This window comes from Giraffa tippelskirchi, chromosome 2 (genome assembly GCF_054371585.1).
Source record: "Giraffa tippelskirchi isolate mGirTip1 chromosome 2, T2T-mGirTip1v1.2.pri, whole genome shotgun sequence".
NCBI classification, from domain to species: Eukaryota; Metazoa; Chordata; class Mammalia; order Artiodactyla; family Giraffidae; genus Giraffa; species Giraffa tippelskirchi.
In genome coordinates this window covers 6178492-6196934 of record NC_137276.1, presented here as the reverse complement: position 1 = coordinate 6196934, position 18443 = coordinate 6178492, and the positions used below count along the sequence as shown (strand labels likewise).

The 18443-nt window shown below is 43.1% G+C and overlaps 1 protein-coding gene across 1 annotated transcript in view; it reads right to left on the bottom strand.

Annotated features, from left to right (window-relative positions):
* ADAM12 (ADAM metallopeptidase domain 12) overlaps positions 1-18443 on the bottom strand; it is a 382360-nt gene that overhangs the window by 330606 nt on the left and 33311 nt on the right. Inside the window, exon 2 of the mRNA XM_081533255.1 lies at positions 2683-2819. Coding sequence (XP_081389381.1) covers positions 2683-2819 — 137 coding nt within the window. The remainder of the gene's footprint in view (positions 1-2682; positions 2820-18443) is intronic.

Sequence of the window (18443 nt, the reverse complement as noted above, 5' to 3'; positions counted from 1 at the left end):
GATGCCTGGTGCTGTTCGTCATCACTCAGTGGCTTCCAACTCTTTGCAACCCCCTGGACTGTAGCCCACCAGGCTCCTCTGTCCATGGGGATTCTCCTGGCAAGAATACTGGAGTGGGTAGCCATGCCCTCCTCCAGGGGATCTTCCTGACCCAGGGATCTAACCCAGGTGTCCTGCATTACAGGTGGATTCTTTACCATCTGAGCTACCAGGGAAGCCAAAATGCCTGGGCCTTTCCTCAAATCAGTTAAGTCAAACTGTCAAAGACTGGCTGAACAGAAAGAAACAAGGGAGCAAGGATAAGATAGGGGAGCAGGAAAGCAAGGATGCAAATCTAAAAGCCTACATTCTAAGGTACCGCAGGCAGAGTTGCACAGCAGAATACATATGTGAAGTGAGCACGTTCTGCATACTTGAAGATACCCCTGGTGAATGCAGTTTAAAAGGACAACGTGGACAGTTATTTTGATAACAAGGAAAGATGTACAAATATACACCGTTTGGCATACTCCCTATCCCTGCAACAAATACGTACATCTACCCTGTGGAGAATTATGGCATACACAAACCCCTTTTCATGCAGGGTCTTGATGGTTAACCACCAAATAAAGGCGCACGTGGTCATTACAGAGCCGCAATGCTGACTCCATGAGCTATACACTGAAGGGGACTTCATGGCATTACAACAAGGTGCTGTCTCCCAAATCACCTAGGTCCCTGTTCCCTTAAATAATGTAAGTAACCTGGAGCTATTTTAGGCAGTAGGTATGTGCCTACTTCCCTGGGCGGGGAAGACCCCCTGGAGAAGGAAATGGCAACCCACTCCAATATTCTTGCCTGGGAAATCCCACAGGTAGAGGAGCCTAGTGGGCTACATTCCACGGGGTCACAAAAGAGTCAGACATGACAGCAACCAACGTACCTGCTACCCGCACGATTCTCGTCCTGGAGCTGTTGGGACAGTGAGGCAATCCACACCATTTTGTCCTATTGTTCTACAAAGACGGTGCAGGTGGCCCCCGGGTCTCAGGCTGTAAGCTTGGCCAAGGCGGGGGGTGGGTGCCAGTGCCCCCTCCAGCATGCCTCCTGAGGTCTGCCAGGTGGCTGACTGGTAGGAAGGGTGAAGTTGGAGGCCAGACACTAGAGCCAACTTGCACTGGTCCGTTCCAGAGGCCGAGAACCCTCATCAGCTCGGTGCTCTGATACCCTCCAAGGGAGGTAAACCCAGATAGAACACAGGACACCAGTCAAATCTGGATCCTGATAAACAACAACACCCCAAATCTTGCATGGGACAGACTTATGCTGAAAAAACATCCATTGCTTGTCTAAGTCAAAGTTTAATGGGGCATTCTGTACTGTCAGTTGCTAAATCTGGCAACCATACCACCAGGGAATGCTCCCATAAAAGCTTCCACCACCCGAGTAACTTTAGATGGTTTCATATTCTTATATTATTAATTAGTGCCTATCAACATTTTAAATATATACTTTACAAAATAGTACACTTCTCCTTTTCTAAACCTATCAGATCATTTCTAATTTTGCAAATTAGTAGCATGATGAGATTTTCTTTAACATCCCAGGTTTTTCTTCCAGGAAACAGCATCAGAGACACTGTGATCGGCTTGCACTTTGTATATTCAGTCTGCAACAGTCCCCATGAAATAGAAATACTGAAAAAGTTCAGATCTGGCCTTTGGATCCTTTAACCCAACCTTTCTGAATGTTCACTTTCAGCTGAAAGTCTCTTTAGAAAATGAAATAATGATGTGAATCAGGGGTCCCCAGCCTCTAAGAGCTAGTGCCTGATGATCTGAATCACCTCAAAACCATCCCTGTCCCCCCAAACTGCCTTCCATGAAATTGGGCCCTTGTGTCAAAAAGGTTGGGGATAATAAATCATAAATCATATTATTATAGACATAAAGGTGGCCCACTGCAGCACTTCCAGAACACTACAGATGATTTTCAGTCTCAATTGCTCTTTTTTTTTAAAAAAGTCTATTTTCTATTATAAAAAATAATCTAAAAATAGTTCCACATAACACAAGGACAAAGCCATCTGTATGATCTCTCCAAAGAGCTCATATTTCTATAGATTTTATCACTTTCCAACTATTCCAACAAGTTCTGAAATTTAAGAAAGTCATGTAGATTTGTCAGACAAAACTCATCAAAATATTAAATTTAACCACTAATATTTTGATTATTTTATAGTATTCTTTTACATCACAGAAGACTCAAATCAAACATGTATTGAAGTAAATGCAGCATCAAAGTGCATTAAAACTCATTACAAACTTTAAAAAATTTGCATTAAAATGTTTCTACCAATAATTGATTGATAAAACCAAAATGTTGATAAATATCAACACATAAATATCAAGCACTCAAGTAAAATGAGCTGGAAGTTGTATATCTGGAAATGTTATCCTTCGTGTGTGTTTGAAAAAAATAACTTTCCATGGATGCAAACAGAGCTGAGACACTCATCAGAACTGTCTCAAAATCACTTTGTATTTCATCTTCTTAATAATGAAGATTTCACTTTGTAAGGAAGGATAAAGTTGGGATTAAAGTAGTTAAAGACAAAACTTGAATAAAAGGACATGAATGTAGTACTGTGAGTTTTAAACTCCAATCACTGATAAGTCAAGAAGAAAAAAGTAAAAAACTGACCTCTGAGTCTGCATTCTTCATTGGGTTCCATGGATCTCCATTCAAAAGAGAGACACTGACCACTTCATAGGCTCCTGTCCCGTCCCTCGTCCCGGCCTGTTGCATGGAAGGCACAAATTGGCTTCCCAAGTTCACCCCTGTAACACAAAGAAAAATCCCCATGCTTACTCCAGTTTGGAAGAGTTTGGCATCAGAAGTATGACACCCATGACTCAATGAAAATACTTGCAAGTTGAATAAGGCCAGGCAAATACCATCATCTAGTATATCATAGTTGAGTGTTAAAACTGATTAATTCACTGTCAATCGGACCAAATATTTTTGTAACTTAAAGAAAATAAGAGCTAATTTTTTCTCCCTTCAAGTCCTGTGGCATATGCTGGGTGATTACCATCATCAAAGTGTATAATTCTGTCCTTTGACAAGCAACAAAAATCCACGAGCCGTGACTCTTTAGATGATGAATTAATCCTTTGCTTAAGATCAGCTCTATTAAAAGTCTCAAGGCTTTAGCTGTATTAAGACTAAATCCATTTACTTAAGTCCCAGCGAATCAGTTAAATACAAAGCCAACTCTGCTCTCTGTACTTATGGGGGCTAATTTTATGGGCTTCAGGGAATGATTCTATAGACAAAATTAATTTGTCAGTTCGGACTGACTAGACTGGTTCATGTAAAAAAAAATCAAGTCATTCAGTCAACTATTATGTGATCTTGTTTCCTGGGGTCCTGTTGAACCAGTTAATACATTGACACAGGTTCAATGCAGCCCCATTTCCATAAACAATCCTAATGGAAAGTATAACATTTTTCTCTTCTGGAGAGTATATCACTTTCTTAACAAATACAGTAATTTCTCCAGGCCAGCTCCCCTATGAGGTCACACTCCTGCTATTCGGTACAACCACAGTCTGCCCCTCAAGGTAAAGGATGGGAGTTGATTCCCTCATATGTTATTCCCATTTCTTCAACCAGGACTCATAATTTTCAGACCTGAGTCATAATAGCACAGTTTCAAGTTACTAAAGAGTTCGCATTTATTGGGCACAAATGGTATTGAAATTTTAATCCTAGACATTTTACAGTTCTCCAAATACCTTTCAATCCACACCATTTTATCATTCTCAGTGTGGAAGTCTGCAGTTATATTCAGGTTACAAAAGGATTACTATTGTACTTGAGTATTAACTGTCTGACACAGCCCCCCTGGAAAATTCTCAAGCTGGTCACAAAGCATTTAAAACTCCCAATCGTTGAGTGCCAAGGGACCAGGGATGAACTGAAAGTTGGGACTCTGGCCAGTGGCCAAGGGCGTGAGCTGGGCCCCTCGGCCACATGAGGCAGGGAGAGGGAGAGAAAGGACCAAGGGCCAAGGGAGCAAGGAGACATGGGCTTGTGGTCTCAGGGCTGGGATGAGCCCATGTCCAGGAGATGAGGGTTCCAGCTGTGCAGGCGGAGGGGGCCGGCTCCAGGTGGTGACAGCTGTGGACATCTGGTGGAGGGCGGGATATGAGAAAGGAGTGGTTATCAGCACGAAATTCATCAGAAGTCTTTCCTGGCTGAAGAGGGGGCAGTCCATGATGGCTCAGAGATCTTGAATCAACGAGCTTCATCTGGTGGCTTGATTTCATGCCCTTCAACGTGCTCCAAGCGTGCTGATTCACTCCAAGCAGGGCCTCTGGAGCAAGACATCCCCAACAGCAGTAGCCTCCTGACCACGTATTAGCTGTTGGTCCTGGCCCAGCTGTTGACCCACTTACTGGTTCATTCATCCATGCATTCATTCACCACCATCTATTAACTGCCTGCCTTGTGACGGGCCTTCTAGATCTGACGTCTTCCACTTAAAAAGCCTACTCTCTCTGCTTCTGCCCTCATGTTACCTGGAGCGAGCCCCCTCTCCCTACACTGTGGGGACCCTCATCTCTTAAATACAGCTACCCCCCCCATGCCCAGAACAACTGGTTCTCTCTATCTCGTGCATCTAAGAGAGAGTCGTAGATCAAGCTGCCCTCGTGACCTATATTCTTACATTGGGTGAGAGACGACTGAACAAATAAGATGATTTCACAGAGTAACCAGGACCCTGAAACAACAGGGCTAGGGGGACACCCCGCGATGTCCTTGTAACTCTTCTATAAGTCTAAAATGTTTTCAAAATAAAAATGTAATGAGAAAGACAAGGCGGTGGTAGTCGGTGGGGAAGGCTACTTCTGACGGACAGGGACGAGAGACTATATTGTTGGGATGGGAAGCATGGAGTATAAGAAACTTCCAGCTCTACCTAGAGGCACAGGAAGAACACATCAGCAGTGGGTCATCAAGTGTTTTTCTCTTCCATAAAATGAGGCAGAGGGCAGGGAGGCGCAAGGTGGATAATACACATGAAACATGAAGAACACCGCCTGGTTTCATCAAGATCTTCTCTAAGCTTTGCCAAGCCCCAGGTCTCATGCTCAAGACCCTCAGTGGGATTCCCATGTTAGAAGTTCCTGAAACAAAGTTTCTGATCCAGTTACAAAGTTTCTGCAGAGGAGGACTAAGAGTGCAACTAACTGAACACATCTTGAAAGAGTGCTGGTGTGTTGTCTGAAGTGGATTAAGAAGTATTTGCTGCTGCTGCTGCTGCTAAGTCACTCAGTCATGTCCAACTCTTAGAGACCCCATGGACTGTAGCCTACCAGGCTCCTCTGTCCATGGGATTTTCCAGGCAAGAGTACTGGAGTGGGGTGCCATTGCCTTCTCCCAAAGAAGGATTTGAAATACCCGCAATTACAAAGTGAAAACGGCAGATGCGTCTTAACTAGCCCCTCAACCAATGAAAACCAGGCCACATGCCAAAGAGTTACCCTGGTCAACATTTTAATCCTCTGGAAAGTCAAGTTAAACTGTTAAGAGTGATTGCAGGCATTTTAAAATTTCCTTTACATAAACAAACCAAGTTGATTACAAGCTACTCCTGCAAGTTTTGTCAGTTAAGTTTCCAACACAAGTGAATTGTTAAATTAAGTACTTAATTGAAAATTCAAATGCCCCAAGGCTTGATAAATCTAAACCTGGAGTCCTGCACCACTCACCACCCAGCCACAGTAGGGAAGAGGGGATGGGTATCCCAGCTGTGATGCTCACAGGCCTGGAAGGTTATCACCCAAGCCTCAGAGACTTAGAGAAAAATTCTGAATATAATAGGACTCGCTGAGAAGCTGCAAGCCTTACAAAAGGGGCCCAGCCTCTGGGCCTTAGACTGTGACAGCATTAGAATAGAAAGAAAGTGCATAATGGGGCTTCCCTGATGGCTCAGCAGGTAAAGAATCCATCCGACAATGCAGGAAATGCAGGTTTGATCCCTGGGTGGAGAAGATCCCCTGGAGAAGGAAATGGCAACCTACTCCAGTATTCCTGCCTGGGAAATCACATGGACAGAGGAGCCTGGTGGGCTACGGTCCGTGGAGTCACCAAGAGTTGGACACGACTGAGCAACTAAGCACACGGCAAAGTGCACAATAAATGTAACGGGCTTGCATCGTCCTGAAACCTCCCCCACACCCTGGGCCACGGAAAAATGGTCTCCACAAAACTAGTCCCTGGTGCCAAAAGGGTTGGGGACTGCTGTCTTAGAAGAAAGGAGATAGTGCCATGAAATCCAGGTCTCCTTAGCTTGCCTCTGCCTGTGGGGGACCTGGAGAGGCAGTAAGCCCGCATCCTTGATTTTGCAGGGAGAAGGGAGGCCTTGGTGGGGTTTCCTCTCCAATAATCAAACTGAAGCTGCGCAAACCAAATATAAAGAACGTATTAGTCCCCTGGATCTTTTTCCTCCCAGGCACTTAGGGGCAGAGAGCGACAGTTATTTACTCTCCTGAAGGCAAAATGTTCCAACTATTGAACACTTTCCTTTTCACCTACATATTCCAACATCTTATTCCAAAAGAAGTCCTTTGGGGCTGATTTTTTTCCCCTCTAAGAGGCTTTATTTCTAAATATTCCAAAGAGAACTGAGAGGCAGACTGTGCCAGTACTTGTAGAATGTTGTGCAACCTTTTAAAGAAATTGAATAACAACATTATTTGCTGAGGACAGTATTTACTATCTATATACATGGATAATGAAGCCATCTCTCAGCTTTTTAATTGATTGCACAACATCCCCCCAGCAGTATATGCAGTCAGAGGATGGTTTCTTATAAGCTTTGCTTAAGTATTTATACACTGGTATTTCTTTTAGATGCTGCAAATAAAGTTTTTATTTGTGCTACATGGATAGACAGAATAAATTACACACAGCTGTGAGATAACAGAATGTATTTTATGGAGTGATCTTGTTGACAAACCATAAAAGCAGGCCACACATTCAAGCCCTAGAAACCCAGGGAAAAAAATATGACCTTAGAAAACATACAGTTTGCATACATTTTGTTTTTGCAAATATTTGGGCATCAACAAAACTCAGTTGACTAAATAAAAAAATGTGACTAGCTTATCTTGGGGAGGAACTTCCAGTGCTCTTTCTGTTGAGTAACCAGATACATGGATTGTCCTTTTAATAAAATGGCCAGTTTGCTTCAGTCTCACAGTAGAAAGAAGCATACCAGATATTTAGGTTTCTAACACAGTTATGTTCTGTGAGAATCAGCTCTGCTTTCCCATGAGACAGGCATGTGCCTACTATGTGCTTGTCTGAGTTTGTTATCTTCAGACTTGGTTATGGCTGGTGAAGAGGGAAGTTATAGACCTAGTTCCTTAAGCAAGAATCTTTGCAGTGATGGCTTTTAAGGTCTTGGAAAAGCCAGCAATAAAGACAGATCCTCCCCATGTGGGTCACTCAGAGCCTGGCTACCCATGGAAGTCTTGCCTCCTTCCTGCTCCATCTGGCCAAGCCTCCCTGGCTTGGCTTACTAAGGGTCATCCAGACCACCCTGCTGCCTATCTAAGGGCTTCAGCTTCCTTACGGCAGAGATTGACAGAGTTTTGAGATACTGAACAATAAACATCTTGAAGCCACAAGCCCTGGCCCTGGTCTTGACTCCTCTTTGATTTACTGCCCTCGATCAAGGCCTGCATCTAAGGTGCTACCCTCTACAAAGTGGGGGATCACATTCTCTCCCCTCCTAACTCCCATAGGGTTGCATGCTGGCATGCTCAGTCACTTCAGTCGTGTCTGACTCTCTGCAATCCTATGGACTGTAGCCCGCCAGGCTCCTCTGTCCTTGGGATTTCCCAGGCAAGAATACTGCAGAGAATCGCCATGCCCTCCTCCAAGGGATCTTCCTGACCCAGGGATCGATCTCACATCTCGTCTCCTGCATCGGCAGGTGGGTTCTTTACCACTAGCGCCACCTGGGAAGGCCCGATTCTCATAGGGTTAAGTAAGCACAACCAAGTCAGAACAGTCAAAGGGCTTCAGAAAAGCTTAATGCATAAAATCAGTCTAGGATGTCAGAATCCAAGTTTACAGACTTGTAGGCAGTGTTTCTCCAACCAAACACGCTAACAGTGTGAAGATGACCGCTCCATGCCCGTTATTAGAATATGCAGGGGTTAAGGTGCTTGGGAGGTATCCATTCAAGTTGCCCAATAAGCCAGTGGGGAAACAACCTCTGATGAGACTACTAGCCAAGATAAAACTTAAAACATTAACCTACAGTTCTGGCTTTAAAACAAAATCACTATCAATACCAACATGAACCTAAGAGAAGAGAATTAATCCGAGGTACCAAAAAGAGAATTAAGATTAACAGTCCTTAGAGAATCTAGGTGGGGTAAAAACTGAGGCAACCATTATGAACTGCAAAAGCATCTAAGGACAAGGCCCCGGAAACTCACAAAGCATTTTTTGTAATCTCAAATATCAGAGAACTAAAGAAAATCTTATAGATTTGATTGAGCAGGGTCTTGGTCCAGGGGAATATGGTGGCAAAGATCCCATAAAGAACAAATGTATTTCCTTGGTTCAGATTCCTATCTGTAGTCTTAGCCAAATAACAACATCACTCTCTCATCTCATCTGCAACCTCCAAAGGTGATAATCAGCGGTGTGATTATTTTTAAGTGATATAGCTCAAAGATGTTCAAAAGAATCATGACAAAAGTTAATCTTAAAAAGAGTAATTTTACAGTGGAAAAACACTATGTCAGCCAGATGATCAAGGTCAACATCAATAGCCTTAGTCCTGTTGTTGGTATGTACTCTTCATCGAATATGATGAAAATGACACTTTACCTCTGATTCATCTAATCCTGAAACAAATGCCAATTCAGGTCATCCTATACTATATTTGACCTGCACACCTCAAAAGTGTCACAGTCATCAAAAACAAGGACAGCCTGAGAAACTGTCACAGCTAAAAGGAGGCGAAGGAGACATAGTGACTAAATGTGTTGAGGAATCCTGCCTGGGATTGAGGAACAGAAAAGGGATGTTAGGTAAAAAGTAAGGAGACTGGCATATTGGAATAAAGTATGAACTGGAGTTAAAGATATTATGCCAATGTTGGTTCATTAATTTTAACAGTTTGATAGTTCCCAGGTAAGACAATAAGAGAGGGAACTAGTTATGTGGTGTAGGTGTACGCATGCCGAGTTGCTTCAGTCATCTCTGACTCTTTGCAACCCTAGGAACTATGGCCACCATGCTCCTCTGTCCATGGGATTTCCCAGGCCAGAATACTGGAGTGGGTTGCCATTTCCTTCTCCAGGGGATCTTCCCAAACCAGGGATCGAACCTGTGTCTCCTGCAGCTCTTTTGCTGCAGGTGGTTTCTTTACTGCTGAGCCACCACAGAAGCCTATGGGGTATAGGGGAACTCTATACTCTCTTCCCCATCTTCTTGTAAATATAAAATGGTCCTCTCAAATAAAGTCTATTAATCATCATTTGAGGATTTAGTCTGCATCTTGCAAGAAGACTGCATGTCATCCTAGAGCAGTTCAGTATCAAAGGGCTCAGAGATGGATGGCTGTTATCACCGATGGCTCCAAATTCCAGCAAACTGGAGTCTCTACCTTCATCTCTCTTCTAACATTGCTGTTTGTTCAGATGGAGGAAAGATGCAGTAACTGCAGTCACACAAAAGGCACAAAGCAGTTAACTGACAAGGTTTCCTAGAGTATAAAAAGGCAGAGCATGCAAAAGCAGTCGATCCTTAGGCAGTGGAAAGGCCCCTTGAAATACACCCAGAGAACTCTTCAGAAGACAGAAACAAGTTGCTATAAAAACTTGACCTTTTTCCTGGTTATTGGCTACAAGACTCTGAAATAGCACAGAAGTGAAAAGTTGGTTTAGGGACGTTACATCAAGTGACAGTCACATAAATACTTTGATGAAAGGATGTGGAAATAGAACCAGATTCGCTCAGAGCCTAAGGTTGTAGCTATCCACACTGGAAGGCTAAATTATCAAGACGCAGCCTGATGGAAGGGAAGCAGCTACAGTGTTTGGAGTCAGAAGAGTTAGTATTTTGTGCGCCCCCAGAGGCTACCTGGATGCTTTGGGGCTGGTCTCTTGCCTTCCCTGATACACAAATCCTTTAGGTGTCCAGGAAGACTATGGGCCATTGTTCACTGCCAAGGGCTGGTGAGACATCATGGGTGCAAAGTGTAGGTAGATGTCATTTAGCTTAGCTTTTTGTTTTTGTTTTGTTTTAATCAATCTTTGGAAAGAAATACACTAAAATGCTCTCGTAGGCTTTTTTCTCTGAGTGTTAGGGCTATGAGTTCAGTGTTTCTTCTTCATGTTTGTACGTATCTCTGATTTTTCTATAATCAGACATATTACTTCTATGATGGACAAAAAATTTTTAAAAATCAATCATTTGAACTCATGATGACAAACCAACTGATTTATGATGTTTTACTTTCTTACCAGCTTTCCTGGCATTGCAGATACACAGCTTTGGGCAAGCTAGAGTACATAGCCCGTTTAGAAATAAAAGCAATCAAGTACTATGAAACAATTACAATTTTGAAAAGATGTTTTATATGTCACTTCAAAATTCAAAGAAAGCTAGTTATTGCTTCTCATAAATGTTGCAAATGGATTCATACCCCAAGAGCAACTTGTCTCTACTACACATAAAAATAACTTTTCATGCCTAAAGTGTCTCCTATCTGCAAAACCATTTACAACATTAACTTACATTTTAGACTCCTTTGCTAGTCATTGTAAACTAGTGCAAGTCCTATTATATAAATGGTGAGACTGAACTAAGAATTTTTACTGGTTATTTCTAATGTTTCCCAATAATAAATGGCAGAAATAATAACAAAACCCAAGCCCTCTGCATTTCACATGCATTCATTCACTTTGTCCTTCATCATAGGGACAAAGAGATGCTGCAGGAATTTATTTGTAATACTTTGGATGGTACAGGATGGGGGTCAGAATTTTCAAAAACTGATGTAAGGGGAAAATGGAATCAATTATTAAAATCTTACCACAGGAGCAACTTTTGGAAGTGGAGAACAAAAAAGACAGGAACAGAAACGTATTTGTTCCATTCGCTACTGTAAAAGCATTAGATGGAATTAAACAACGACAGAGCAGCCATTTAGCATCCACACTACAGACCATGGACTTTCCAATGGCGCTAGCATCCTTGCTGTACCATTGTCACCATGGACCACCTTCTGCCTAAAGTCACTCAGTCATGTTCAACTCTTTGCAACCCCGTGGACTGTGGCCCGCCAGGCTCCTCTGTCCAGGGGATTCTCCAGGCAAGAATACTGGAGTAGGCTGCCATTCCCTTCTCTAGAGGATCTTCCCAATCTAGGAATCGACCTCAGGTCTCCTGTACTGCAGGCAGATTCCTTACCATCTGGGCCTCCAGGGAAGCCCCCTTCTGCTAAAACACACCCCCGACTTGGCAGCACTTGGTGGCTCTGGTTTTCTTCTACTCCTCCAACCAGGTCTTGCTTTCTCCACTCATATTCCTTTCTCCTGCCTCCCTTGGGGGACTTGAACGTCCCCCAAGTCTCAGCTCTTGAACATCTTCCCACCCTACTCTTTCTGTTCCTGAGAGAACTCACTAATTTTTAAATTGATGTTGCCCAAATCACTATTTTTCCATCTGGCCAGTTCACCCAAGTGCAGTCTATAATACAATATCTACCAGACACTAATTTCAATGTTTTGTCACCATCATCATCTCAAACTCAGCACGTTTAAAAACCAAAGGCTTGATTCCATCCCCCAGTTAGAAAACAAAACGTCGTCCATCATACATGTCTTGCCAGAGTCACCACCATTCACCACTTCCTACATCACATGGCTTGGCAATATCTTTGACATGTTTCTCTTTTTTTTTTAATCACTCACATTCAACAACTCCAGCTGGGTATTTTATGCTTTGTTTTTGTTTTCTTCTGTTTTCTCAAAACTCTCCCACTTTCCAGCTGAATCCTTCTTGGTAGCCTCATCACCTGAAGCTCCCTCTACTCCAATCTCAAAGGACAGGATACATTTGATAAGAGGAAAAGTCTACAGCAGGGTTCTCCATCAAGAGAACGTGAACACAAAGGCCTTAATGCAGGAGAGAGCTCAGCGTGTTCTAGAGCAGAAAGGGTCAGTATGGCTAAAATGAAGTAAGAAATGGAATGGACAGAGGTGTGAGCTGAAGTATAGAGGGTAGACAAGGCCTAGATCATACTGGGCTTTCCAAGGTAGCATTTGGGTTTCATTTGGAGTGCAGCAGAAAGGCATCATAGGATTTTATGTAGAGTAAATCTGATTCATTTTGGAAAAATTCTCTGGCGGAGAATGGAGTGTGTGAAGAATGGAGAAGAATGGATACATGAGAACAATTCATAGGGCAAAATGCAATGCTGAGCATAGATCCCATAATTGATAAACATTTCTAGATGACAACAGCGAACACTAATTAAACAAGTTGTTGTTGTTTAGTTGGTAAGTCGTGTCTCTTTTGCGACCCCACAGACTATAGCCCATCAGGCTCCTCTGTCCATGAGATTTCCCAGGCAAGAACACCGGAGCGGATTGCCATTTCCTTCTCCAGGGGATCTTCCCAACCTAGGGATCCAACCTGCATCTCCTGTGTTGGCAGGTGGATTCTTTACCACTGAGACACCAGGGAAGCCCCAAATAAGCAAATGCTGTGCCCCAAACCCCATTCTAAGATTCACCTGTTTAAACTTCATAATGACCCTTGGATGCTTATCCTCATTTAGTAGATAAAATAGCTGAGGCACAGAGAAGTTAAGAAACTTGCCCATGGTCCAAAAAACTATGCAGCCACCCAGACAGCCCACCCAGACAGCCAAGTACTAGGATCTATGCTCCAGCCCCGCCATGTGATAAACAAGCATCGCTTTGTCCAGGAAACACTTGGAACAAAATTCAGATTCCTTCCCGAGTCCTACAAGTTCTGGAACCCCAACCCCTGAGAGTTCTATCTTTCCAGCTCTGCTGTGACCACACTGACCACCCCTCTGACCCGCCATATGTTCAGCTACGTCTGACTTCGTGTCCTTGGCGTCTGCTGTTCCTTCTGCTGAGAACAGCCTACTTTCAAACCTCTGCTGGCCCTCAAATCTCATTACTAACATCTCAGCTCAAATGTTAGCACCTCAGAGGAGCTGCCCGACTTCAGAGCCTTCCTTCCAGCCCATGTTTCCCTCCAGCCCATCATTCTATTCTGTTCCTTTAACAGCACTAATAAGCATCCAAACTTGTTTTTTTTATCATTTTGTTTCCACCACCCCACCCCCAAATCTAAAATGGCAAGTGGTAGGGCCTTATTTGAGTGGCTCAATTGGTAAAGAATCTGCCTGCAATGTGGGAGACCTGGGTTAGATCTCTGGGTGGGCAAGATCCCCTGGAGGAGGGCATGGCAACCCACACCAGTATTCTTGCCTGGAGAATCCCCATGGACAGAGGAGCCTGGTGGGCTACCATCTGTGGGATCACAAAGAGTCAGACACAATTGAGCAACTAAGCACACAGGGGCCTTATTTATCAAATTCAATGTTCTATCTTCATACACAGACAAGTATTTGGTTTATGAATTACGACCAAATGAATAAAAAGTTCTTATGACCTTGGGATCATAATGGCAGCAGGGTGGGGTCCCAGGGTGTGGTTCTCATCACAGAGGCTCTGATTGGTGATTGATTTTTAGCTTGCCCAGCATCATCTGGCTCCTCGCAGATTTATGCAGAGATCCAAACCCACGCGAGCCTTCTTTATAAGCCAGAATTTCAACTTACTTTTAATGAAAAAGAACTGGCAAGTCAGTCAGAATCCTCATCTAAAGCATTGGGTTCATTATCTCCCCAGCAGGAAACCTTCCTTGAAAAGCCAAATTAAGACCAGAACAGAGAACTAAGGGATGAGAATAGAAATTGTCACCACCGAAGCCTAATATTTCCTTGTCTAGTCAAGAGTGTGTACCTGCCATGCTAACCAAGGGAGCACTGAATCCCAGTGAGGGCAGCTGCCCACTGGGGGTCTTGAGCACAGGCTGATTATTTGAACTTGAGAGCATTTTCTACAGACTCGCTGAGTTCTTGAAGGCGGGTTCACCAACACTTGTGAAATCATAATGTGCTTGACTCTCATACCATCCTTTAGAAACACTTCATTTTCTTTATGAAAACCATCTCTAAGTTGTCACTCAGGGAAGAGTTTCTAGACCTAAATCCCATGTGCATTTATGAGAAAATATATTCTGAGTTCCAAAATGCAATACTGAGGACCACATCCCCTGTCTCCTGCTTCACTTCTCCACCTGCGGGGAATTCAACTGTGCGGATTCTGTGACTCGAGCCAGAATGTGTGTGTTTTGGGGGGGAGGGGGACGGGGAGGGAGGAGCAGGGCAAGACAGGGAGGCCTGGGCTGGAAGGGGGGTGAGGACGGGGTTGGTAAGTTAGAGAGCACCTGCCTAGGTCCTAAGGACCAAGGGGCAAGTGTGGCTGTCTGAAGGCAGGTGCTGATTTTTTATGACTTTCATTTTCTAGTTGTTGACTCTGTCCATTGAATTTGGGAGGTCCCTAATTTAAGTAGTTGCGGGACACCCCCAAATGATTATGACATAAGACTGAAGTCTTGTGTTCTGGAAAGTTTCAGTTCTATGTGATTTGACAAATACTGGCTAGGCTTCTAGAATGAAGCAGAATGGCATTTAATAATTTTCATTAGAAATACTTGTGTTCTCAGCTCTCGAAACTGAACAATGTGCTTATCTGTCTTTAAGTCCATGCTTCACCTCACACAGGTAAAGCCAAAGAAGTAAAGAAAACTGTTCAGTTTAGGAACCTTTCAACAATTTCCTCTCAACAATACCCAGCTTTATTCTGACGTAATCGCACAGGCAAGAGAATTCGCCTGTCCTTTGTTGGCCGTCACGTTCCCTATGAGAGCAGGTGTGCTGGTAGGCTGAGTGTCGTGGCATGTGAAGTCACCAAAGTTGTGTCCGACTCTTTGCAACCCCGTGGACTGTAGCCTGCCAGGCTCCTCTGTCCATGGGATTCTCCAGGCAAGAATATGGGAGTGGGTTGCCATTTCCTTTGACCCAGGGATCAAACCCGCGTCTCTTCAGTCTCCTGCATTGGCAGACTGGGTTCTTTACCACTAGCGCCCCCTGAGAAGCGAGCATCATTGCTCTCATTTAAGATTCACACTAGGGATGCATTCATTATTCGAAACAGGCTTTCCCTTCTTTGTGAAATTAGCGCTGATTGGTCACCCGAGTTCCACTGCTGTGAGAGGGCTGCTGACAGCTCCGGGAACTGGTCCTGTCTTTCCCTGTTGCTATTTCTGGTCACACAGTGTGGCACAGTTGAGTCAACAAGAGGAAACACAGCTTTCCATGGCCACCCTGAACTGATGGAGGCAGGTGAAGAGTGGAGAGTGGGCAGTTGCCTCCTGCCTTTCTGGATCTGAACTAGGACTGTTCCCCATCCATTCGGCAATGACCAGGCCATGGCAGGATGTCAACTCAGTAGACAAATATTATAAAGAAAAAGCCCTATAAAAATACATGCCCACTGGTAAAGAAAAAAAACATATATTTCTTTGTCATTTCAATGTGCAAATGCACATTGTCACTGAGGTTGAACTTTCTCATATTTTTTTCAGTTATTTTCTTTTCTTACTTTGAGGATTATTTGCTCATAACTATTGCCATTTTTAAAAAATTCTTTTCCATTATGATTCATTTGAGGATATTGAATATAGTTCCCTGGGCTATACAGTAGGACTGGTGTTTATCCATTCTATTTGACTGGTCATTTTTAATGGGTCTCATTTTTTTCTAATTTATGTATGCACAACTATGAATTAAGAATATTAAACAGGTTTATTTCTAAAACAAAGAAATGACTGCTGAGTCAACCAGACTCCTCCCCTAAGAGTAGAGGCTGGCCGTCACACACCCACTGGAGATTTGTCTTCTACTCTTCAGAGTGGCGTGTTGGTAGGTCATGTTGGATAACAGCCAACAGCATTTCAACGTTGTGTGTGAATTAAGGACAGTTCAAGCTCTGCCTTTCAACAAAGGCAGGGCCTTTCTAATGTATACAGTGGAGGACAGAGTACTTCACCCCTAGACTAGCTGAGAAAATTCAGGGAGATGGCTTGTGGAAAGACCCAGTACATGGCAGCACTTAATTAGAAGCAGCCATCACGGAAGGAAGGAAGGAAGGAAAGAAAGCTTTTCCGAGTTGTCAATTTCCTCACAACTTTCACGATGTGTGTTCCTTCCCGAAATTATACTTGACTCTGCCCTCAAGGATCACAAAATCTAGTGAAGGAAAGGATAATATCTTTAAGAGCAACCAGAGCTAAATTAGGAAACAAGATGTGGCTGAGATGGTCCAGGAAGCCTCCACGAAAGGGATGCCACTTATACCAGGCTTTGAATTGTTGGATGTGGGCACTCACATGTGGGGGAAGGGGTATGAGGAGGAGACGGGAAAGAGAAAAAGGTTTCATAGACTTATACCCCAGGTCCACCTACAGGACACAGAAACAAACAGCAAAGAGAGAAAATATGAGGAAATGAATGTATATGACACCCAGGTGGCAAAGAACCCACCTATAATGCAGGAGACATAAGAGATGAGGGTTCGATCCCTGGGTCGGGAAGATCCCCTGGAGAAGGAAATGGCAACCCATCCAGTATTCCTGCCTGGGAAATCCCATGGACAGAGGAGCCTGGCAGGGCTCTTTGCATCCGTGGGGTCGCAGAGAGTCAGACATGACTGAAGCAACTTAGTATACACGCATGAGGAGGATAAAGGCATTGGCCCAGGTTCGATCAGAAGTGCAACAGAGGCGGTCTACCACTGCTGTTTTCAGACTGTGTTCAAATAGAACATTAGTTTTTATTATATGGAAGGGCTGGACTGAGATCTCCTCCATCTTCATCCCAAAAAACCTTCATCACTGAGGAATTTTCTTTGAGAGTCACTGTTTATGACAGTGGATAATAAATTAGGATCCATGCAGCGTTGCCAGATGTAGAAAACAAAAATCTGACTTCTAGCTCTATCTGAATTTCAGACAAATAGCAAATGATTATTTTTTAGTATAAGTATGTCCTATGCAATGGTGGGGACATACTTATACTGAAAAACTACTTGATGTTTATCTGAGACTCAGATTGACTTAAGAGACCCCTATTTCATTTGGCTGTGCTAGATTCAGGCTTCTTTGAATAGCTTACCAGCCTAAGAGCCAAAAAATTTCAACCAATTATTAGTAACACATTCTGGATTCGAAATTTGAAGTTAACATGTGAATATCTGAAACAGAATCATTCTCCATCCATTCAAGGTGTCTGACAATATTTTCTGTGGCACAGAATGAGACCAAATCACCTAGTGACATATTTTAAAGGAGGAAAGAAGATTTTAAGCTCATTGGAGAACACACTTCTTAAGCAACTGGATCCTCTTAATCTCCTGGCTTGTCTAACACAACTGCTAGAAGACAAAGTCTATACACAATAAAGAGTTTCATTCAAGAGTCCACATGACTCTATCCATCACTGAAGCACATGTTTGGCACGGACTGAAAGCCAAAAGCAGTCTAACAAATATTTCAAAACTGAATTTATATCTTTCTAACACATGGTTTATATATGGTTGTAATACCTAGAGAGCTTTGCAGTTCTCAAATAATATCCTGGCTGAAGTACAAATGATGCCTGCCGCAGACCACAATATCAGAATTATTTGCTTTTTAAATATGTTAAAGAAAGCTAAGTTTAGGAAGAGGACCACTGCCCAGAGATGCCTGCTTTAATATGCAATTGTTAGAAAAGACTGAGCCCAAATAGACCCCCTAGAAGCCAAATATTTGCATAATTCCTAAAACAAAGAGGATACTGCTCTCAAAAGCTCCAACTTTAGAGTGAAATTATCAAGGGAGGCAACTTGTATTTTAATAAATTCTGAATCTTTATTCATCTAGGAAAATCACCTGAACATGAAGTCTGTAACAACACATATACTAATATGTTTGCTTCCGCTATTCAAAACTAGAAAAAGCTAGCATCATGCCTCTTTTGTATGCAAGCATGCTCAGGTCTACTGGCCTGTTCTTCTAAGTGATTTTCCCCATAAGACAAATTTCCGGATGAAACCCCCAAATTACTGAAAAATAGATATTTAGCTGTCAGTATCAAAAAGCCTCAGATTCATAAACTTTTTTCTTTATCTTTTTCATTCCTCCCCACCCCTTCCCCCCACCACTGGAGACACAGCTCCAGGCTCTTACAGAACAGACATATTTACCACTGCCTGGCCTAT